Here is a 21,379-nt window from a genome sequence, read left to right on the forward strand (position 1 = left end):
TCCACTTTCCAGCCTTTTATTCCACTCTCTGACTCTAGGCTAACACCCTCAAGAACTGTTCTCTCCCAATTTCTGCTGCTACCTTTGCCAGATCCTGCAGCACTTTTTGGTAAATAATCCCTCTCTCCCCTTGGTTAGGATAGTACTTCTCCACTTGTTCCAGGTTGAGACTTGCCCACGGTCATGTCTCTAGAATCCTGGAGTGGGGTCAGGGCCAGATCTTGAAGAGAACAAGTATCATCTTGTGAGGCATCTGCCTCAGGTGAGGACCTGGCATCTTATCTGGCAAGGAGACACTGCTCTCTTCCATCAAGGGAGAGAGGCCATGTCTACTGGCCCTATTGGTTCAGGATAATATGGGGATTCTAGAACAGATGTTTCCATACCAGGCCTCAGCATCCCACTCCTTCCCTCCCTCCTGCTACTTCCACAGCATCATGGGATTGATTTTCAGCACAGTGCAGCCACACTGGCTACAGATGAGCACTTCCTTGAGTGCTGCCCTAGAAGACTCCTGGGTTTTACACTGTATCCTGAGTTAATCGCCATTGTGAGTCTGTTGTGTTTTTTTCTTTTAGCAATTCAATGGCATTTACCAAAGACTGACTGACTCCACAATCCTTCTAATTCCCATCTCCCTCCCATATCACAATTACTAGAAATATGCACAGGTGGTGTGTCCCTATATTCACCAGAGTGAGAGTTTTAGTAATCGTGCTGGTGCTCTGGGTATTTACCCCAGCCATGGAATTCTTATTGTCATTTGGATGGTGAGTGATCCAATTCCAGAATCCCATGCAGGGGATCTGCTTCCTAGGATCACTTTAGATACCAACTGGGTTTGGCAGAGGAGGGAGGTCCCCCTAGGAATAAAACCTCAGTTCAAGATTTGAAGGCATGTACATTTTTTGAGGTTTTTTTGGTTTTGTTTTGGCCACACCATGAGGCATGTAAAAAATTTAGTTCCCCAATGAGGGATAGAACCCAAGCTCCCTGAAGTGGAAGTTCAGAGTCCTAACCACTAGACTATCAGGGAATTCCCATATTTGAGAACTGATGCTAGTGGTAAAAAACCCACCTGCCAATGCAGGAGAGGTAATATCCTTAGTTTGGGAAGATCCCCTGGAGGAGGGCATGGTAATCCACCACAGTATTCTTGCCTGGAGAATCCCATGGACAGAGGAGCTTCTCGGGCTATGGTCCAGAGGGTTGCAAAGAGTCAGACACGACTAAAATGACTTAGCATGCACACACATGAGGAACCACCTCCAAGTGAGAAATTGACACAGAAAAGAGAAGAAGGCTGATAAAGGCTGCACTGCTGCTGCTGCTGCTAAGTCGCTTCAGTTGTGTCTGACTCTGTGCGACCCCATAGATGGCAGCCCACGAGGCTCCCCTATCCCTGGGATTCTGGGCAAGTGGGTTGCCATTTCCTTCTCCAACGCATGAAAGTGAAAAGTGAAAATGAAGTTGCTCAGTCGTGTCCGACTCTTTGCGACCCCATGGACTGCAGCCTACCAGGCTCCTCCATCCATGGGATTTTCCAGGCAAGAGTACTGGAGTGGGGTTCTATTGCCTTCTCCGAAAGGCTGCACTATCAAGGAAATTAAGCTTGTGGGCTGGAAATGAGTCCTGCTGGGGACTCAGGAAGTCAGTAATGATGAAGCCTCAGGACTATCCCACCAGATGGCTGAGAGAACTGGGATATTTATCCACCAGTCACCATCAGTTATTGCCTGAGGGTTGTTGAAGATTGGAGTAGAATTCCTCAGAATGTTCTGCCTGCCTAGCATCTGAGTAGTTCAGCTTCAGTGGCCAGAGAGAGGAGCCCTCGGGTAGCGTTGCAGTTTTCTGGCAGCTGGAAGTTTGCCCACTGTACCCCGGTGCTTAGGGAGTGTGGGAGGGATGCTGATAACATCTGCTATACCAAGGGAGGAATCCTTTCACTAGATACAACAATGGTTCTACTCAACTGACAGCAATCCAATTCTGAGGATCTTGATTCTTCACAAACGAAGTGGTCACCTGACATGGTTTAAAAAACAACAGCTAACTGAAGTGCTGGCTAAGGGTAAAGTGAAAATGAAATGAGTAGTGAAACAGGAAATTAAAAATATCAACTTCTAACCAGTTACAGAAATAAGGACTGTAGAAGCTATGGGTATTTTCTTGCTTGCTTGTTTTATATTATATACTCTGTGTGCATATGTATATATGTATGTATATAATTTTTTTCCTTCCTTCCTTTGCTTTATCATCTTATAAAAAGATTGTTGTTGGTAGTGAGCTTTCTTATTTAGTCTTTAGGTTCCTTTAGAGAAAAATGGAAGTTTCCCTGGTGGCTCAGTGGTAAAGAAGCTATCTGCCAATTCAGGAGACGTGGGCTTGATCCCTGGCCAGGAAGAGTCCCCTGGAGAAGAAATTGGCAACCCACTCCAGTACTCTTGCCTGGGAAATCCCATGGACATTGAAGCCTGGTAGGCTATAGTCCATGGGGTCTCAAAGGGGTCAGATGTAACAGCAACTGCTGCTCCTGCTGGTAAGTCGCTTCAGTTGTGTCTGACTCTGCGCAGTCCCATAGACGGCAGCCCACCAGGCTCCCCTGTCCCTGGGATTCTCCAGGCAAGAACACTGGAGTGGGTTGCCATTTCCTTCTCCAATGCATGAAAGTGAAAAGTGAAAGTGAAGTTGCTCAGTCATGTCCAACTCTTAGCAACCCCATGGACTGCAGCCCATCAGGCTCCTCCGTCCATGGGATTTTCCAGGCAAGAGTACTGGAGTGGGGTGCCATTGCCTTCTCCGTAAAAGCAACTAAATAACAACAAAAGAGAAAATGTGGCTGAACTCAGAAAGGTGTTACTATCACCCAGAGATGGATATTGTTACTGCAGAGACTTTGCAACTCCACTTTGTGGGAGTTGAGCACGGACTCCCTGTGCTCGCTAGACAACAGACCTTTGTACCAATGACAATTACATCTTTTTTTTTTTTTTTTGGACAATTGCATCTTAATGGGCAAAGGCATGAAGTTGTTATTGTTCAAATATGTATAGAAAAGATGTGTGCACATGCTGAGCAGAAGGCCCCTGCTTTTTCTGTGCAGATTATTTAGTTCTTGCTTTCCCTGGTGGCTCAGACAGTAAAGAGTCTGCCTGCAATGTGGGAGACCAGGGTTGCATCCCTGGGTTGGGAAGATCAAATTCCAGTATTCTTGCCTAGAGAATTCCATGGACAGAGGAGCCTGGCAGGCTACAAATCATGGGGTTGCAAAGAGTCGGACACGACTGAATGATTAACACTAACACTTTTCTGCTCCAAATTTGTTCTTCATGACTCTTTTCACTGATGCTAGTAAGAGAGAGCAAAACTCTGCAAATTTGTTTCCCAGACTTCATTACTAACTGACTTCCCATTAGGTTCTAATAGGAGGCACTAGAGGGAGACGGAAGGCAGGAGAAGAGAAGGGACATCTTCCTGTTTGAGGGGTTTTGTTCAGGGTCACTCTGTCATTGGAAGTTGGCTCCAGCCTTCAGCTTTTTCTGTATTCTGAGAACCAGCTTTCTAGATGGCTTTTTTTTGTGGATGGCACCAGCGGCAGGCCACTGGTGGCTTTAGCTGAGTCAGCCCTACCTGTGGGCTCCCGCCTCTTCCCTCGTATTCTCTCAGCCCTGCTTCTTTCTCTAGTTATGAGTTCCACTACTTCCATGGTATCTATGCCTGCTCTTTTCGCTTTTTTAGTCTTCCAGTGTGACCAAATCTCATCCATTTAAAATCATATGGTTTCTGTTTTTCTGACCTGGCCCTGTCTGATGCACAAAGTGACCCTCAATGGTAAAACAGATAAATTGTGGTAGAGATATACACTGGAATAGTATATAGGGGAAATGAATCTTGCTAATGTGATACTGAAAGAAGCAAATTACAACTGAATTCATATGAATTCAGAAATGACTCCATTTCTTCAAAGCCTAAACACTGGCAACATTGAACTGTATTTTTTTTTTTTTTTAACTGATGGATGGGTAGGTGGTAAAACTATAAAGAAAAGCAAGAAAATGCTCATTGCAAAAGTCTGGATAGTGGTTATCTCTCACAGGGATGGATGAAGATGAGATCTGGGAAAAGCATTATGAGAGGTCCTGTGGGGCTGGTGATGTCCTATTTCTTGATCATTGAGGCTATGACATAGCTGTGTGCTTTGTAAATATTCTTTAAGCTGCACATATGTGATTTAGATGCTCTTTCACGCATCTGATATATCTTGCAATTGAAAAGCAAAAGAACAAACATCATGATTGCCCCTGGCAATGAATCTGGAGGAAGGAAGACGAAGGTGAGGTGAGAGGGAAAAAGCAGAGAGGAGGGGCTGAAAAGACTAAGTCTGAGCCCCCAGAAGCCAAGAATTGAGGCTGAGGTTGAGTGAACAGGAGATCTGTTCTGGAGTCAGGACCTTCTCCCCAGTCCCCAGGGAGTCAGACCAAGATTGGAAATTTCTACAGGTCTTTCATCTCTTCCTCCTCTGTTTGTGCTAATGGAGGGTCCCTGCCTTCTGGTCATTTTCAGATGTGGGTATCCATCTGGATCAATGTGGAGACACTGACCAGCCACTATCGAGCAGCGTCAACCCAGAGAGTGGGCAGAGATGGAGAATGGACATCCCCGAGGCCAGATGGAGAAACTGGGTGAAGCTCTTGTGATCAACACAGAAAGCCTTTCTGTGGGAGCTGGGGATTTCAGTGGTTGAAAGAGAACAGGCTAAATAGAGGAATAGAGGAATGGAGCATGTGGGAGCAGTGATGTGAGAGAGCAACGGGTAGTATGGGAAGCTAGACTGTCCCTCTGTTTGTTTCCCCCACCTTCCCTAAAAGATGCAACCAGCACTGTAAATCAACTATATTTCAATTAAAAACAAAAAACAAAAAACAAAAAAAAACACGGAAAATGGATGCAACCAGCTTTTCTGGCCTTGAAGAGAGGGTTGATGGACCCTGCAGCAGTTCTAGCAGCCAAGGGGTTAATCCTCAAACCAGCTGCCTCTGGGGTGGTGTGAGGAGGTAGGACTCAGAAGCAGTTACTTGGCACCACTATGGGCATCAGCTCTACGGCTGGGAACCTCCACAGAGCTCAGGCCTTTAGCTGCCAGTCTACTCTCCACTCTGTCCCGAGGGGTTCCAGGCGCAGGGCTCCTACGGCTTATTCTGGATTCCCATCCCCCACCCTACAGCGGTGGACTCTGCCGGCTGGCGCAGACGAACCAAGCCCGGGGGCAGACAGATACGCAGTTTCCGACTGCTCCTTGGTCTCCAGGGTCTCTGAACGCAGACCTGGCCTGGCCTCGCTGGGAATGCCGATAGGCAACGGGTGGGCGGAGGGGGCCGGGATAAAGGTGAGGAGAAATGAGAAGACATCTGAGATAGACACCACTAATCAGAGGTCAGAAACAAGGGAGTAGAGACGTCGGGACGCAGAGACGCGAGACGTGGGGTCCTGGGCTCTGAGCCTGGAGGTGGAGGGCAAGCCAGAAGCCCCCTTTCTTCCTTCCCATCGCTGCCTCTTCCTGGGACCCTCTAGGCGCTCCCTGAGGCCCCTTCCCCCTCCCCTACCCGCCCCCTCCAAATCCTGCACCCTCTGCGGATTGGTCCCCGGCCTGCCGGGGGGCGGGGCTCGAGGGCTTTGACGTCACCGGCCGAGGGGGGCGGGCAGCTAGGGGAGGGGGTGACGGGCCCCGGCTCAGCACCTCGGAGAGTTCCCTCCCCGGCCTTGTTTTGCTTCGGAATCGCCGCCGGGGGAGGGAGCCAGGGGGCCGGGCAACACGCGCAGCGGCTGAAGGATGGCCGTGGAGGGGTCGATGTGCCCCGGCGGGCAGAAGGCCCAGCGGTGATCCGGCGGTGGGGGGGCCGGGGCGCCGGGCAGGGTGAGGGGCAGCTGGCGGCGGCAGCAGTGGCCACACATCTGGATGGAAGCGAGCTTTGTCCAGACCACCATGGCTCTGGGGTTGTCCTCCAAGAAAGCGTCTTCCCGCAATGTGGCCGTGGAGCGCAGGAACCTGATCACCGTGTGCAGGTGGGCACCGCCGGCGGGCGGGGGTGGGGTGGTCAAGGAGAGGCGACGGGGCCTGCTGGATGCGAGGATGCACAGCAGACGCGAAGAAAAGGGAAGCAGCACAGGGTTGAGGAGCACGCGTCCGCTATCCTCAGACCCAGGCTTGGAGAGGGTCTGGAGGTCTGGTCCCTACCCTTCTAGGCCAGGCCAGGCCAGGCCTGTGCCCAGCCTGGGGCCTGGAGGGTGAGGGGTGTTTAATTGGCACTGCAGCTTCCTGTGAGAACCAGGAAGTGACATTGTCTGTGAGGGGGAGGGGTGGGGAGGGCTGGCTCCCTTGCTGGGGGCGGGAGCTGGGTGGGCAGAGGAGAACTGATGGGAGAGGGGAATGAACGCCCTCCAAGCATGTCCTCACTCCCACCCCTTCCAACCTGGCCTCTGTGGGGTAGGGCTTTTCTGGGAGATTTCCCAATGCTCAAATCCTGGAGCAGGGGTGGTGCCCTCCTCCATCTCTGGGCAGTTGCAGCCCATGGCAGGGTCAGCCGGGCATGTAGGTGAAGTCCTGGCATCCATCCACTGAAGACACAGCACTGCCCCTGTGGTGGGAAGGAGTGAGGGCCTGACCACAGAAGCTGGGTTCTCCTGGGTTCAAGGGGAAGAGATTGGGAGGGCCGAGCCCTTGGTTCCCAAGGGTGGGGTTGTCGCAGTGTTGGGAAGACTTGCCCGCTTTCTTGGGGCCCAGAAAGTGAACCTTCCCACTCCCCAGCCCTGCAGTGGCTCACTCTCCCTGCCCTGAAGCCAGGAATGACCAGTCCTCACCCCCTACCTGCACTCATCTCCCCCTTGGAGCCCCCTGCCAGCTGCCTTCTCCACCTGCAATCTCTCCTCTGCCCAACGCCACCTCTGAGGGCTCAGCTGTCTTCCCTTGCCAGACCCACCTGCCTGCATACCAGTCTTGGTCCTGCTCCTTCCCCCAGGGATCAGTGCCCACCTGATGCCCTGGGTCAGTCTCCTATAACTCTCCCAGGTTCTTGGGTGCACACTCAGCTCTACTACATCTGTCTCATACCATTATATCCCCAGTGCCTAGCATGGTGCTGTGCACACATGACCTCTGTAAAAATGCCTGGAACGTTAGAGAAGGAATGAGTGTGGCAGTGGCCCAGCCCAAATGCAGGCCTCTGCCTCCATGCTCACCTCCCAGGCCCTGCCAGTGTAAAACACAGACGGTCCTGGGTTCAGGCTCTTCTTCAGTTATTAGCTGTACCACCTTGTGGAAGTCTCCTAACCACTCTGAGCCTTGGGTGTCTCACCATCTCCATCGTAGATGTAACAGTCACACCAAGGAATGGTCATGACACGATGCATGTTGGAGCCTAGTACAGTACCTGGCACATGAAAACAGCCTGTTCCGATGCCATCCTTCCTGTCCCTCTCATCTTTCTTGAGCTCCTAGGTTCTTCTTCCTTCTCTTGCCTTCCAGGACAGCTGGGACTGTTGAAAGTGTAGGGAAGAGACAAACGCCCCTGGGCCTCAGCTGTAGAAGCAGACGTTCTGGGGGACTGGAAGTGGGGTTAGAGCTGGAATGTGAGGGACAGAGTTGGCAGGGGGGATTGGGAGCATGACAGAGGCTCAGAAACCCCTCCGGCCCCTGCCGCCTCATCACAGTCACGTGGTTTGCCTCCAGCTCCGAGAACAGTTCCCTTTAGCAGGCCGAGGGCTCCCCTGGGCCCTGGTTGCCCTGTCTCCATGGTAACCTGCAGCAGCCACTGCACCTCTGAGCAGGGAACACACCATGGGGCTCCTGGGGGCAATGACCAGCACCACAGCACCCCTGAGGACAGATGGCAGATGGCTGCCATGCTGAAACCAGCCACAGGCCCCCACTGAGGTCTGACCCAAATGACCAGAAGACATCACAGGAGCAGGGCTGTATAATAAAGTCCAGATAATGCCCTAAACACAGACTCCTTCTGGTTATGCCATTAATGGCCCAGTACTTTACCACCCCTGCCCCATGGCTTGCTCACTCACCTTCTCCCAGACTTTTCCCAGAATTTGAACCAAAATTTGATGAGACAGGTACTATTATTCTTGTTTACACCTGGGGAATATGGGCCTTGGAGAGACTGAGTGACGTGTCCAAGGCCACAAAGGCACCACCAGGACACAGGATTTGAGTCCATCCAGGCTGCCTCCCTTGGTACAACCCCAGCACTGACCTGACTCTTATCTCAGGCCAGACCAACTCAAGGGAGTGAGGTCTGTGGGCTTAGTTGTGCCATTGGCCTAGAGCCTTGGAGGCCAGTGTTTGAGGGCTGGAGCACGGAGTGGAGGACAGAGTGTGGAGGAGGCAGGGGCTGCTTGGGGCCTCACTGATCCTGACATCCACCAGGAGGCCCCAGAAAGAGCAAGGGCATTGGGATCAGACATACTTGTTGACGCCTCACAAGTGGTGTAACTTTGAACAGATCAGGGAATCTCTTAGACCGTTCAGTTATCTTATCTGTAAAATCGGGGTGATGGTGATACTAAGAGGACCTTCCTCCCAAGGCTGTCGGGATAGATGAAATGACATACAGAGTATAGCGCTGGCACATTACAGGACTGGATGAGCTTAGAGAAAGAAGGATGGTTCCAAGCAGCCCCCATGTCCCTGGATACATCCCCCCTGCTGTACCACCCACAGAGGGGCCATGATGGGATGCTGGGAACCACGTCCTCATCCCTGCCCCACCCCACTGCAGTGATGGCAGGTGGAGACTGCAGGCGTAGGGACTGCAGAGGGAGCCCAGGCTCTGGGTGGATTGGAGGGAGGGTGGGGGCTGCTGGGCTCCAGTCTCTCAGCCCCATTGGCTTCCCTTGGCTTCTTTCCTCTCTGAGAGGCCAGGTGTCCAGGCCCTCAAGCCCCCTTCTAGAGATGCTGCCAGTAACCCCTCCCACCCACTGTGTGTGTCAGACCCGCACCCTGCGCCTCCCCCAGCCCAGCTCTGCACTGCCTGGTTCTGGGCAGCTGGTGTGTGGGTGGCCGAGCTAGGAAGGAAAAGGGGGAAGGGGAGCATCCGTGTGCTGGGGGTCCACCTGGCCACCCATCCATGCCCACGCTCCATGTGCTTGGTGCAACTCACATGCTCTGGCACAGGTGACCCCACCCCCACCCCAGAAGGGACTGGAGACGTTCTAGCAATGGCAGAAGGCAGCTCAGGACAGGGGCACAAAGCAGCTCCCACCTCCGAGCCAACCCCTACCCTTCTCTGACAGAGAGAATGCAACTCCAAAGGGTGGGTGATCAGGAAGAGGCTCTGGGCTGGCCCCCTGGCTCTAAGCGCCTCATCCTTCTACCTGTTGTTTCATCCCCTCTCATACCTTGTTCCTGAAGCTTCCCTTCTCTGCCTGTCACCTCTCCATCACCCACTCTGTCAATCAATCTCCCATCTGCCACCCTACTCACTCACATCACAGCCCCTCTCTGGTCACTACAGCCTCACTTGTCCCCCACCCTCTTTCCCTCTGCCTCCCTACCACATCCATGCTCCTGGTGATCTCTTCTTATCCTGCCTTTTACCCCCATTACCCTGTCTTCTCACCTGACACCCCACTGCCCCTTCTCCCTCCCTCTCACCCAGGTTCTCCGTGAAAACCCTGCTGGAGAAGTACACAACGGAGCCCATCGATGACTCATCCGAGGAGTTTGTGAATTTTGCAGCCATCTTAGAGCAGATCCTCAGTCACCGTTTCAAAGGTGGGTCCAGGTTCCTGTCCCCTATTGCTCCCAGCTACCCTCTTCTGATCTACTCTGTGGCTGTCTGAACCCCTTCATTGACCCTGGTCCCAATTCTAGATCATGCACAGAAGCTCAAGCACAGAGCTGGGAAGGGGGGGCACAATACAAGGGGTACCCACAAGCCCCAGCAGTGAGCCTTGTGTGTATACGCATGTGTGGGTATGTCTGTTTGGGGTAGCGTGATGCATGGGCATGGCTGCTTTTATTTATGCATGTGGATGCCCCATTACATGGACCCTCTCCAAACTCCCTGGTCTTGCTGAGCCCGCTCCCTGCCCTGGCTCAGCCTGTGCCCCAGCAGGTCCGGTGAGCTGGTTCAGCTCAGATGGGCAGCGAGGCTTTTGGGACTACATCCGCCTGGCCTGCAGCAAAGTGCCCAACAACTGTGTGAGCAGCATTGAGAACATGGAAAACATCAGTACTGCCCGGGCCAAGGTGAGGGGCCTGCAGCGGGCAGGAGGGCAGCTGCCCCCTCCTCTGGATACAGAGGGGCTGCTTGCTCCTTGGTCCTCGCCCCAGCCCACAGGCACTGGGGAGAAGGGCCACAGGAGGTCCAGACCCAGGGGCACACACGCGGGTCCCTCTGGGGCAGCCGGTAAAAGTGAATGTGCTTTCCAGGGCCGGGCATGGATCCGGGTGGCACTGATGGAGAAACGCATGTCGGAATACATCACCACAGCCCTGCGGGACACTCGGACCACCAGGTCAGACCCCCTCAATCAGTGTGGACCACAAGTCTCAGGGTGTACATTCATTGCCTAAACACATTTGATCCTTAAGTTGCCACAGCAACCTTCAGTATCTGGACTACAACTACCAGCATGCACTGCTAGTTTCCCTCTCCCAGACCATCCACCCGTCAGCTGGGCCAGCCCTTCCCAGAACACACTTTCAGCACCACCATCATCTCTTCCAAGTCAAGTTCATTATCCCCCATGACCCCAGTGCTGGTCTCACACACACAGCTCTGGACAAGCCTCAACTATGTATTATTTTACTTGTTGGCCTCGTTCCATGACCTATAGCACACAGCTCTACCTGCTCTGCAAACAGCAGCAGTACTGTACTTGCTACCCATGGACTACAGAGTTCCAGTCCGTGCCCTGTGGGTCTGCAGAGACATTGGGTCTGGGAGGCAGGGTCACAGGCAAGATGTGCCAAAGGGGAAAATGGGTACAGTGGGGCCATGTGCTTTGCTACCCCCCACGTGGTCACACCCAACCTGATGTTTTTAGCTGCACTGTATCTCTGGTGTGTCCTCACATTTCAGGATTCACATTATTTTTACAAATCGACTGTATGCCAGAATACTTCCCTGGTAGCTCAGATGGTAGAGAATCTGCTTACAATGCAGGAAACCTGGGTTCTATTCCTGGGTCGCGAAGATCCCCTGGAGAAGGGAATGGCAACCCACTCCAGTATTCTTGCCTGGAGAATCCCATGGACAGAGGAGCCTGGTAGGCTACAGTCCATGGGGTTGCAAAGAGTGGGACACGACTGAGAGACTAACATTTCACTATATGCCAAGCACTGTTTAGGACTTGTTTCCTGATTTTAAGGATCTGGGTGACTCTGTACTTGGTGGAGAAGGGGTAGTTCAGAGGGATGGAGGTCGAATCTCCCGGGACACGCGTTTTAATAGGTGGGAGACACAGGCGCTATCCCCAGTGGGCCCCAGCCTGAGGAGGAGACACAGTGAGGGGTGAGCAGGAAAAAAGACACCTTCCTCCCGGCAAGGTTTGTGATAAACCAACAGAAGCCTGAGGTGTGGGGCTCCTTGGGAAGACTACATTGCCGGTACCTCCCTCCTCCCCACAGACGCTTCTACGACTCAGGAGCCATCATGATGCGGGAGGAAGCCACGGTCCTCACTGGGATGCTGATCGGACTGAGCGCCATAGACTTCAGGTGGGGTCTGGGTGGCGGTGGCGGTCGCCGTGACGGTGGGATTGGGGTTGTTTCTCTGCGAAAGTCCACACTCGCATCCTCTCATACCTGCCCCCTACCCTGTGGCTGCTCTGCCTCCAGCTTCTGCCTAAAGGGCGAAGTGCTGGACGGGAAGACCCCCGTGGTCATCGACTATACGCCCTACCTAAAGTTCACTCAGAGGTGAGCAGCCCGATTGTTACGGAGGTGGGTGGGTGCGGACAGACAACCGCCCTGAGGGGTGGGGATGGCGGCCGGGAGGCAAGCGGTCTGGGCATCATGCCGCCCCCCTCCCCGCCCCCCGCCCCCGGCCCAGGAGGCTTGTCGGTGTAACTGTGTAACCTTGGCTGTGTAACTGCTTCCTCCCTCAAGCTACGACTACTTGACGGACGAGGAGGAGCGGCACAGCGCCGAGAGCAGCACGAGCGAGGACAACTCGCCCGAGCACCCGTACCTGCCGCTCGTCACCGACGAGGACAGCTGGTACAGCAAGTGGCACAAGATGGAACAGAAGTTCCGCATTGTCTACGCGCAGAAGGTGCGCGGCGCGCGGTGTGGGCGGGGCGTGAGCGGGGCGAGCCCGGCAGAAGGCGGGGCGGGCGGCCGCGGGGACCCCCTTCTTTCGCCGCCCGGGCTGAGCCGGCGCCCCGCAGGGCTACCTGGAGGAGCTGGTGCGTCTGCGCGAGTCGCAGCTGAAGGACCTGGAGGCGGAGAACCGGCGGCTGCAACTACAGCTGGAGGAGGCGGCGGCGCAGAACCAGCGGGAGAAGCGGGAGCTGGAAGGCGTGATCCTGGAGCTCCAGGAGCAGCTGTGAGTGCCGCCGTCGCGGCCCTGACCCCGGTCCCCCGCCACCCCGACCACATCGCCCCCGCTGACTCTAACATCACCTTTCCTGATACCATCCACCAACATCAGACCACTGAGCCCGATACCACCACCCTGAGATTCCCCCTCCCCGGGCAACCTAGCTTTATTCTCAACATTAAGACCCGCCCCACCCCCTCCCCCACCCCCGCCCCAAGCCGGCTCCCCACTTCATCCTCAGCTACGCGACACCAGCTAGAATGGCCACTCAGCAGTACTCCTGGGATTCCGGCACTACAGGAGCCCCAATATTACTCACAAGCATCTCTAATTAATAGTATTCAACGCCCTTCAACATGATTGCATCATTCCCTCTGTTCAACACATCTGAACAGCAATGTAGGCCCACTGAGCATCATCAGGCACAGTGACCCCCAACCTCACTTCTACCCATCCTTCTAACAGTTCCTCTTTAAACGTTTTCATCACCTGAGGCCTCCCAGCCTGATCCCCTGACACCCCATTATTCTTCATGATCCCTGCCCTGCTCTGCAGCCCCCTGCCCACCACCCTGACTCCACATCTCATTATTCCGCTAAACCTCAACATAAGTGCACTAATTCCTATCACCCCTGTGACCCCCCAGTACACTCCACTGACTCCCAGGATCTGCCCCACTGACTCTCAACATTCGCAATGTTTCTGCCACCCAGGTTTCAATCCTAGCCCCTCCCCGCACCTCTCTCTGAGCCCCTCTTCCCCACTTCTGCTCCCTCTTCCAGCCAGGCCTGACCCCCACTCCCCATCCCAGGACAGGTCTGATCCCTGGTGACCACGCTCCCCTGGCCCAGGGTTCCAAGGACCTCACCACACGCCTGGTCAACCAATGGCCATCACTGGGCACACTCAGTGGGGCCGAGGGTGCCAACAACCCCAAGCTCTACCGGAGGTAAGCCCCAGCCAGACTCAGCCTGGGCTCAGTGCTGGTCCCGCCTCTCCTACAGAAGAGGGGCGCTAGGGGCTGTGGGCCTCTGTCCGCCCACTGGCTCTCTCTCTGCTTTGTCACAGACACAGTTTCATGAGCACGGAGCCCCTATCTGCTGAAGCCAGTCTAAGCTCGGACTCTCAGCGCCTGGGAGAGGGCAAGCGGGACGAGGAGCCCTGGGGCCCCATCGGTGAGCCCCCCAATCCAGCACCCAGTACCCACTCCAGAAGGGCTGAGGCCAGGCCTTGGGGCTTGTAGTCAGGCCCTAGCCATTTCCCTCATTCACTCCACCCTGCCTGGGAGCTTAGCACAGCAACTGAGAGCTTGGTTTGGGGTATCAGGCAGACCCTGGCACAAATCCCAGCCGTGCCTTCTCTGGTCATGGGAGCTTGGTCATTGAGTCCACCTTGCTGAGCCCTTCTTATCTGTAAAATGGGGGTGCTGATTAGAACAGTCACCAGTGTTGGCAAATGGTGAGGGCCCCATTACATCCTCAAAGGCCCCACAAAGGCCCTACAGATCCTTCGGGAGTTCTCTGCCTAACTATTTTGCTCTTATTTCCTGCGCTCTATGAACCAGTTGCCTGACCATTGTTTCCCCCTTCTCTTTGGCTGCCAGGAAGCTCAGAAACAAATTAGTGGCTCCCTTCAAGCGAATGTCCAGGACTTCAACGCATGCATTTTGTGTTGCCCTCCCTCCTTGGCTTCACCTGGCTTTCCCACCCTAGTTTCCCTGGTGCCTGGACCGCCTGTCTTTTCTTTCTAAAATCCACACCGCACTGGATGACCCTAGAACTTCTTTGAGACGAGGCAGGCTATGGACCGTGGAACCCCGCCACACTGTGTCTGTGATTGTCCGTGTGTCTGTCTCCCCACCAGACTGTGAGCTCCGTGAGGGCAGGGACCGTGTCTCGTCCGCTCTCTGTATCCCCCGCACTTGGAACCGAACAAGTGCTCACCACGTGTTTAATAAACGGACAAAGAGACGATGAACCCTCAGGGGGAGACAGAGACAGAAACTGACGATTCCAATACAGTGTCTGTCCCCAGCTCTGTGCATGACAGCGCCAGGTGCTGTTCCCGGGCTTCACTGCAAAAGGCCAGCGCTCCAGGAATGAGGGTCTCCTGGCGGGTGACCCGAGGGCTGTCCCTTCGCTGCCTGCACCCGAGCACCGCCCACCACTCACTTGCGGAGGCCTCACCCGCCCTCTCTCCCCAGGGAAGGACCCCACGCCCTCCATGCTGGGCCTCTGCGGCTCCCTGGCCTCCATCCCCAGCTGCAAGTCCCTGGCGAGCTTCAAATCCAACGAGTGCCTGGTGAGCGACAGTCCCGAGGGCAGCCCGGCACTGAGCCCCAGCTGAGGAGCGGCGTGGGCAGTGCCAGCCCCACCTGCTGCCCTTCCTCAGAGCCTCCCCAACCCAGGCCACCCTCCAGAGAACGCTGCCACTCAGCCAGGAGTCTCTCTGGAGACACCCTTTGCTTCTAGCCCAGTTCAGCTTCTTGCCCACGGAGGCCGGAGCTGCAGAGGGAGGCCGCTGGGGCTGAGAGGCAGGGGCACCAAGGCCACGGGGAGCCCTCAGGAAGCTGCTTCTTCCGGTGACCCCGATGCCTGGTTAGCTCCCAGCTGGACTCTCCTTCGCTCATCACCCCACCCTCCTCGGGCTGGCGGCCCAGCCTCAGCAGCCCCACCTCCCATGCCTCTTTCGTCTGCCCCTGTGTATGCCCTGGAGTCACTCCTTTCTCAGCCCCCTGGCTGGGGGCGGGGGGCAGCTATGAGGGTATCAGGCAAATAAAAACCAGAGGACTGAGGGCGGCCTTGTCTGTGGAGGGGCTGGGACAGGGGGCCCGCTCCTGAGGTTGGCAGAATGTGGTGGAGTTAGTGCTGGGCCCACAACCAGGTGATGCTGGACCCGCTAAACCCTAGGAACAGACTGGTTGGAATAATTCAGGGAGCGGGTGGCTTTTGGTATGAAGTGTCTGAAATAGTAGGCCAGCCCAGGGAAACACCAAAATGTGTTAAGGGCCCCTTGGATAACTCATCTACCCCAGGCAGAGAAGATGTTGGACATCCTGGGCAGGGAGTTGGAGGTGGGGCAGAGATGGAGAAGGCAAGCCCTGGCAGGGCCCCATTTCCCATCCATTATCCTGAGCAATTCAGCTTTGGCCTACAGGTCCAGACTCTTCCATTAGGCCAAAGCCTGGCATTGAAGCCACCTTCCTTCCTGGGTTATCACTTAAGTGTGCTCTTGGGTAAAGGTCTCACCCCCACCACTTCTCATAACATCGCAGGAGGGCTCCTCTACAGGGATGCCACCTGGTCAGCCAAAGCCAACGTCAAGGTCCCTTCCAGGCCTCTTCCGTGCAAATCGCTCACCAAGCCCTGTTTTCCCACCCACCCCAGACACCTCCTGCAATCACAAGCACTGGAAAGAAGTTTATCATCTTTAGACTCAACAAATTAACAGGGGTGGATGCAGACTACACCAGCCCAGGGTTTTGTGGCTCCTAGAGACAAGCTCACTTACAGCAAACCCACAGGGAAAGGAGGGGAGAAGTGAGCAGATTTGGTCTTGAACTTGAGGGGACAGAGTGATGATTCTCAGGGCCGGGGAATGGGGAAGAACAGGAAGCAGTTGGGGTTGGGGGGGTGCTCTGGGTGGGTGCAGAGGGGCATTCCCCTACCCCTGGGGCTGAGTGGGGAAGAAAGAGAAATGAGCCCCTCCCCTCAGTGCTGAAGGAAAAGGCACTTGGCTCAGTCTCCTCCTGCCCCACCCTGTCCATGGAAGAGGCAGGGTCCTTGTCCCCTCACTCCTTTCAAGGGCTCAGAAGCTGTTCCCTGTTGAGCCTCTGGAAGAAGTTTTTGCCGAACTCGTAAGTGCTGATCATGATGGCGCAGGAAGGGGCGGCCTTGATGATCCTCGGGAGGAAGCCTGCAGTCACGGGGGGAGGCTAGGGTCAGAGGTCGAGTCCCAGGGAGCACCAACTTCACCAGGGTGTGGACAGACACACAAAGACGCCCACCTGCAAAGAGGCCCCTGGTGCCTGACTCGGCCAGGATCCTCCGTAGCAGCAGCCAAGTGGAGTCGGTGTTCAGGGGCATCACTGCAAATCCAGGCCCAGTAAGACCCCGCTGGGCACCCCCAACCCCGCCTGCCCTGCCCCACACTAGCCAGGGCTCCTCACCTCTCAGAGCCTCCACTGCTCCTAGTGCGACCTGGCGTTGAGTCTTCACCACGTCGAAGGGTAGAGTCAGGGTGGCCGCCACCTGGTGGGGTGGGGACAGGCTTGTCTCCATTCCCAGAACCCTCATCCCTTGCATCCAACCAGGGCCTCCTGGCCTTAGCTAGAATATCACTAGGGGAATGGAGTGAGCATACCCCTGGACAGGCACGCAAAGATTCTTTTCCAGAACATCTCCAACAACCCTTTGGTCACTTCAAGCACACATCAATGGCCTCACTCCCAGCATGATCGACTCACCATCCCTGAGATGCCGCCAGCGACAAAGCTGATGCCCACGGAGGTCTGGTCCTTTGGCCTGAGCCCGCTCAGCCAGCTCTTCACCAGCTCATAGTTGAACCAGTACAGAGCTTGGGGGCATGGGGGTGCACTCGTTAGAGACTGGGAGGGCAGTGGGGTAGGCGCAGACCTCCCATCTCCCACGGACCTACATCACAACTACTCCCTCCCAATTATGAAGCCTGCATGCTATGTGCCACTGGATTTCACAGGCCCTGGGCAGGAAGCGTCTCATGAAAACGTGGGGTCCACTTCACACGTGAGATGGATACTCATGGCTCAGAGAAGTTACATGACTTATAGATTAGTAGTAGCAAAACTGGGCTTTAGTTGTAGTCCTTCTAGGGCCCCTCCTCAACCCCTGCACTCCAGGTGCCTACCTGAGAAGGGCACATCCCGAAGGGCAGTGGGACCCCAGCCCAGCCAGAGTGAGCGCCAGCCACCCTGAGCCACAGCTGCTCGGACACAGGTGCCCAGCTCCCGGTATGATAGATGCTGAGCCTGCAGCTTTGTCCGCACCAGCTCTAGGGGGCTGATCACAGTCACGGTGCCCACTGCGGGGAATGGGAAGATGGGTCAGCTCACAGGTCCCAGTGGCAGCCCTCCCAGAGTCTGGGGGCCTTGAACATCCCCCCACCCCAAGGCTGGCATAGGTTGGGAGTCTGGACTGGGCTCCTGCACGGGGGGATGGTCAAAGGGAGATGGCGGGCCCAGGGCTGTGCTCACGGCGGGCCAGTGCGCCAGCCACCATGGGAGCGTAGAGGTCAGAGGTCAGGGCTCGACCACACAGGAAGGCCTTGAGTTGGTCATAGGCGGTGAAGTAGGCGGCAGTGGCTGGCACAGTCATCACCCTGGGGGTGTGTATAGGTTAGGCAAAACTCTCCAAAGCTCCCAAACCTCCCAAGGTTCCCTGGCCCCACTCAGCCAGCCAACATTGGGAGTAAGAGGTCGGAATGGGGGGATCGGGGGAGGTAAGCCGCAGAACTGGGGTGCTCACAGGGTGGCTGGGAGGCCGCTCCACAGGGTCCTGGTACCCTCATGTCGCACAATCTTCACAAAAGCATCCTGGTCATGCAGACAGCAGCCCAAAAGGAGGAAGGATGAAATGAACAAGGCTCGTGGCAGGGGTGGCCCAGGCTGGGTCCTCCCAACGCCCTTGCTTCTACCCAGGAGCCCTTCAGGCCTGCACACGTGTAACTCCCTAACTGACTCCAGACAGACTCCTACTTGGGCTTCCCAGGTAGTGCTACTGCTAAGAATATGCCTGCCAATGAGGAAGACATAAGAGACGTGGGTTCAAGCCCTGGGTTGGAAAGATAACCTGGGACAGGAAAGAGCAACCCACTCCAGTACTGGTGCCTGGAATACTCCATGGGCAGAGCAGCCTGGTGGGCTACAGTCGATGGGGTCTCAAAGAGTCAGACACAACTGAGCATGGAACAGGAGAGACTCCTAATCACCTTTCAAACCTCGTGAAGGCCCTGCCCGCTCAGGGGAGCGCTTCCCAAAATGAACTAGCCATCTCTACGTGCTTTAGGCTACCCACTGTTTTCTGGGTCTGCTGCCCTACCAATCTGTATCCCTCCGAATGCCTATAGACCCATCCAGGGGCACAGCTGCTCCTCACCATGGTACCAGTGAAGCGAGTGGGGTCCTGAAACCAGGTGGCACAGCGGGCACCATTTGGGCACAGGTAGAGGGGCTCTAGGACACCATTGCAGTACAGGAGGCACTTCCCTGTGGATGGGAGAGAGGAGGGCACTGGGGAAGGGGTGGGGGCGTCAGAAAGACAGGGCCCTGGAACCTCACAGAGAGGTGGTGAGCTCCCATCCCTGGAAGGAGCCTGGGGTCCCTGGGTGGACATTCTAGTGTAGGACAGAGGGCTGGCTGATAAGATCTATAAGTGTGTGCCAGTTCACAGCTGTGAGACCCCCATGTGCCCTGAGAGACTGGGACACTCCCTCCCCTGAACCCTTACAGGCTCACCGTGGTGCGGGCACTCACATTTGGCGTAGGAGAGGCTCCATAGTCTGGAGGGAGGCATTAGCTCTAAAACACAAGACGGTACCTCAAGTCAGAAGTGTCCCCCACCTGCCCCCAGGCACCCCATCCCTGGGGAACCCTGTACCCCCATTGGCTCCAAAGTCAGACACTCACCACTGGCCACTGAGGGGCGCTGAGACTGCAAGCGTACCTTCACCACATCCAGGGGGGTCACTAAGGGAGAAGGGCAGGACTGGAGGCTCCTTCAGGACCCCTCCCTGAGCCCTCATCCAGAGCCAAGTCACTTGTCAACGTCTGGTTGGCCCAAGGCCCCAGCTGCTCCCACCCCACCTTCCCAGGTCTTACTGAAGAGGGAGGTGACCACAGCCCCCGCGCCGGATGCCACCATTTGTTGGAGAGGGCTGATGCCCCCTGGGTCCTGGTCAGCCATCTTGTAGCTTCAGTTCTGAAAAGCAAGTGTCAACTAGAGCAAAAACCAGAGTCAGGAAGGGGAAGAAAGGAAGCAGGGGTGCCTGGGGACACTACGGGGACTCTCACCCCATTCACTCACTGAGCATGAGTTTCTCACAACCACTTTCTAAAGCAGTTATTCTCAGCTTCACTTTGCTGGGGGCGTGGGGGTGGGGAACATACTCAGAGAGGTGAGTTGACCGGGCCAAGGTCATACTGGGAATAGTCAGCAAGGAAACTGGGAGAGTCACCCATCAGTTAATGGACATTAACGGCCCACCGCCATTCCCTCTCCCTCGCCACACCGGCATACTGTGATCCAGTTCAGTGCAGGTGCCCTGGCAGGCCTGGGGACCAACGATCAAAGCGCCTGAGCCGCCCCCAACTCCAGCGCCCAGGCCCGAGATGGGTGCATGCCAGCCTCGAGTCACGCACACAGCGTGGAGAGGTGAGGCCGCGCGGCGAGGGAAAGGTAACAAATCTGAGGGCGGCGAAGGGTCCATCCCCTTTCCTGGGACTGAAGGTGAGGACTCCCAGACCTCCCCCGCACCCGTCCTCTCGAGGCCCGAAGGGCTAGGCCCCGGGTCCGAAGGGTAAAGACAAATTTCTCTGCTTTCTTTTGCGAGCGGGGGCGGTGGCGTGGGGGTGGGGGTAGGCTAGGCCGAAAGTGCTAGAAATAGGGATAGGACGACAAGATCGCTCTTCACCCCTCAGAGACATTCTGTTCCGACTCCTCGCGCAGGGAGCGCCGGGTGGGGCCGACTAGGTCGGCCCGCGACTCCCGGCCCCTAGCCCAGGCCCGCCCGGCTCAGGCTCCCTCGGACCCCTAGGAACCCAACTCCCGCCTCTGCCTCCCGCTTGGCCCTCAGCCTTGGTCCAGTCCCGCCCACCTGGCTCTAGGCCGGTGCTCGAGCGGCGCGGTGCCCGGGGCCGGGCGGACCCATAGCGGCTCCGCCGCCGGTGCGGGCTCCGCGCGCGCTCACTCGGCACAGAGGCCGACTCGGAAAGCTGCCGAGCTCGCCCCGCCCCCGGTTGGCCCTGTGAGGCCCCGCCCCCCGGGCCGACCGACCGTTTGCCCGGAGTGACGCCGTCCCGCCCACTCGCGGCCTCCTCCCAGTCCCGCGCTAGCCTGAACCCGCGCGGCTGATGCCCAGTCCCGCCCGCGCGCCAAGGTCGCGTGTCTCCATGCCGCGCTCGACCTGGCGGCAGGGCTGTACTCGACAACTTATTGTCCCAAACACCACCCCACCATTACCCCGGCAGAGCGCTGCTCCCGCAAACTTTCCAGACGAGCATAGGTAAAGCACTCCCCCGGTTTTCTTCATTCGCGGGCCGGAAGAGATTTGAATCAATTCTTTCACGATCGCGAGGGCGATCAGATAGTGATGGCAAACATCAACCCACCCGGCTCTTTTTTGAGGTTTTTACAACTTCATGACGACCGTATCAAACAGGGTCGTCCCCGTTTAACAGACAATCCACCGAGGTTGCAACGCCAAAACCACTTGGCAAACTGCGGGGTACCATGCGGGTGTGGGCGATGGAGTTAACGAGTAAGCAACTGGAGCCAGACAGGCTGGCCCGAGGAACGGCTGGCCCGGGAGCCCCTGGGAGATCTGGATTTAACCTGGGCTTCGTCCCACCTCCTTGTGACCCTAGGCAAGTTACAACGCCGCTCTGGGCCTCGGATTTCTTCTTCGTACTGAGATAGGATCGAGTAGGGGGAAAGGGGACCGACATTTCTGTGTTGGTTACTCTCACAAAACCTATTTCTACGTCTCAACACTTTTAGAAATAGATTATTATTCGCCTTCCCCATTTTACGGAAGACGAAACTGAGGGTCAAAGTTAAGAACCCGGAATTCGA

The 21,379-nt window shown here is 56.0% G+C and overlaps 2 protein-coding genes across 14 annotated transcripts; one reads left to right on the top strand and one right to left on the bottom strand.

Annotated features, from left to right (window-relative positions):
• Positions 1–5,667: 5,667 nt before the first annotated feature.
• RUNDC3A (RUN domain containing 3A) lies at positions 5,668–15,347 on the top strand. Of its 10 annotated transcripts, none has more exons than XM_061392062.1 (11): positions 5,668–6,063; positions 9,666–9,781; positions 10,110–10,258; positions 10,442–10,527; positions 11,642–11,731; positions 11,852–11,932; positions 12,122–12,287; positions 12,403–12,560; positions 13,366–13,503; positions 13,623–13,729; positions 14,158–14,570. In XM_061392062.1, exons 1-11 carry the CDS (start codon positions 5,957–5,959, stop codon positions 14,175–14,177), a joined length of 1,218 nt encoding a protein of 405 aa, XP_061248046.1. In that variant the 5' UTR covers positions 5,668–5,956; the 3' UTR covers positions 14,178–14,570. The 10 variants fall into 10 exon arrangements, with proteins under 10 accessions (XP_061248046.1, XP_061248051.1, XP_061248050.1 ...); XM_061392067.1 differs by lacking the exon at positions 14,158–14,570 and adding an exon at positions 14,758–15,347 and having other exon boundaries at positions 5,700–6,063; XM_061392064.1 differs by having other exon boundaries at positions 5,706–6,063; positions 10,125–10,258; positions 14,158–15,347.
• Positions 15,348–15,960: 613 nt separating this feature from the next.
• Positions 15,961–20,547, bottom strand: SLC25A39 (solute carrier family 25 member 39). Of its 4 annotated transcripts, none has more exons than XM_061392072.1 (12): positions 20,403–20,547; positions 19,408–19,507; positions 19,216–19,275; positions 19,063–19,107; positions 18,686–18,795; positions 18,056–18,123; positions 17,785–17,909; positions 17,439–17,612; positions 17,020–17,129; positions 16,723–16,804; positions 16,561–16,641; positions 15,961–16,469 (listed from the first exon to the last, which is right to left on the bottom strand). In XM_061392072.1, the coding sequence occupies exons 2-12, from the start codon at positions 19,490–19,492 to the stop codon at positions 16,354–16,356; spliced, it is 1,056 nt and encodes a 351-aa protein (XP_061248056.1). In that variant the 5' UTR covers positions 19,493–19,507; positions 20,403–20,547; the 3' UTR covers positions 15,961–16,353. The 4 variants fall into 4 exon arrangements, with proteins under 4 accessions (XP_061248056.1, XP_061248054.1, XP_061248057.1 ...); XM_061392070.1 differs by having other exon boundaries at positions 18,686–18,819; XM_061392073.1 differs by lacking the exon at positions 20,403–20,547 and adding an exon at positions 19,826–20,111.
• Positions 20,548–21,379: the final 832 nt, after the last annotated feature.

Source organism: Bos javanicus, chromosome 19 (genome assembly GCF_032452875.1).
Source record: "Bos javanicus breed banteng chromosome 19, ARS-OSU_banteng_1.0, whole genome shotgun sequence".
In the NCBI taxonomy this organism is placed as follows: Eukaryota; Metazoa; Chordata; class Mammalia; order Artiodactyla; family Bovidae; genus Bos; species Bos javanicus.

What these genes read in the sequence shown, in the direction of transcription:
- RUNDC3A (XM_061392067.1), top strand. Translation starts at nt 5,957, where the DNA reads ATGGAAGCGAGCTTTGTCCAGACCACCATGGCTCTGGGGTTGTCCTCC. An exon ending in TACCTAAAGTTCACTCAGAG is followed by an intron (nt 11,933 to 12,121) that starts GTGAGCAGCCCG and finishes TCCTCCCTCAAG; the next exon opens with CTACGACTACTTGACGGACG. An exon ending in GCATTGTCTACGCGCAGAAG is followed by an intron (nt 12,288 to 12,402) that starts GTGCGCGGCGCG and finishes GGCGCCCCGCAG; the next exon opens with GGCTACCTGGAGGAGCTGGT.
- SLC25A39 (XM_061392070.1), bottom strand. Translation starts at nt 19,492, where the DNA reads ATGGCTGACCAGGACCCAGGGGGCATCAGCCCTCTCCAACAAATGGTG. An exon ending in GCGCCCCTCAGTGGCCAGTG is followed by an intron (nt 19,108 to 19,215) that starts GTGAGTGTCTGA and finishes CTTGTGTTTTAG; the next exon opens with AGCTAATGCCTCCCTCCAGA. An exon ending in CTCGCTTCACTGGTACCATG is followed by an intron (nt 18,124 to 18,685) that starts GTGAGGAGCAGC and finishes CTGCATGACCAG; the next exon opens with GATGCTTTTGTGAAGATTGT.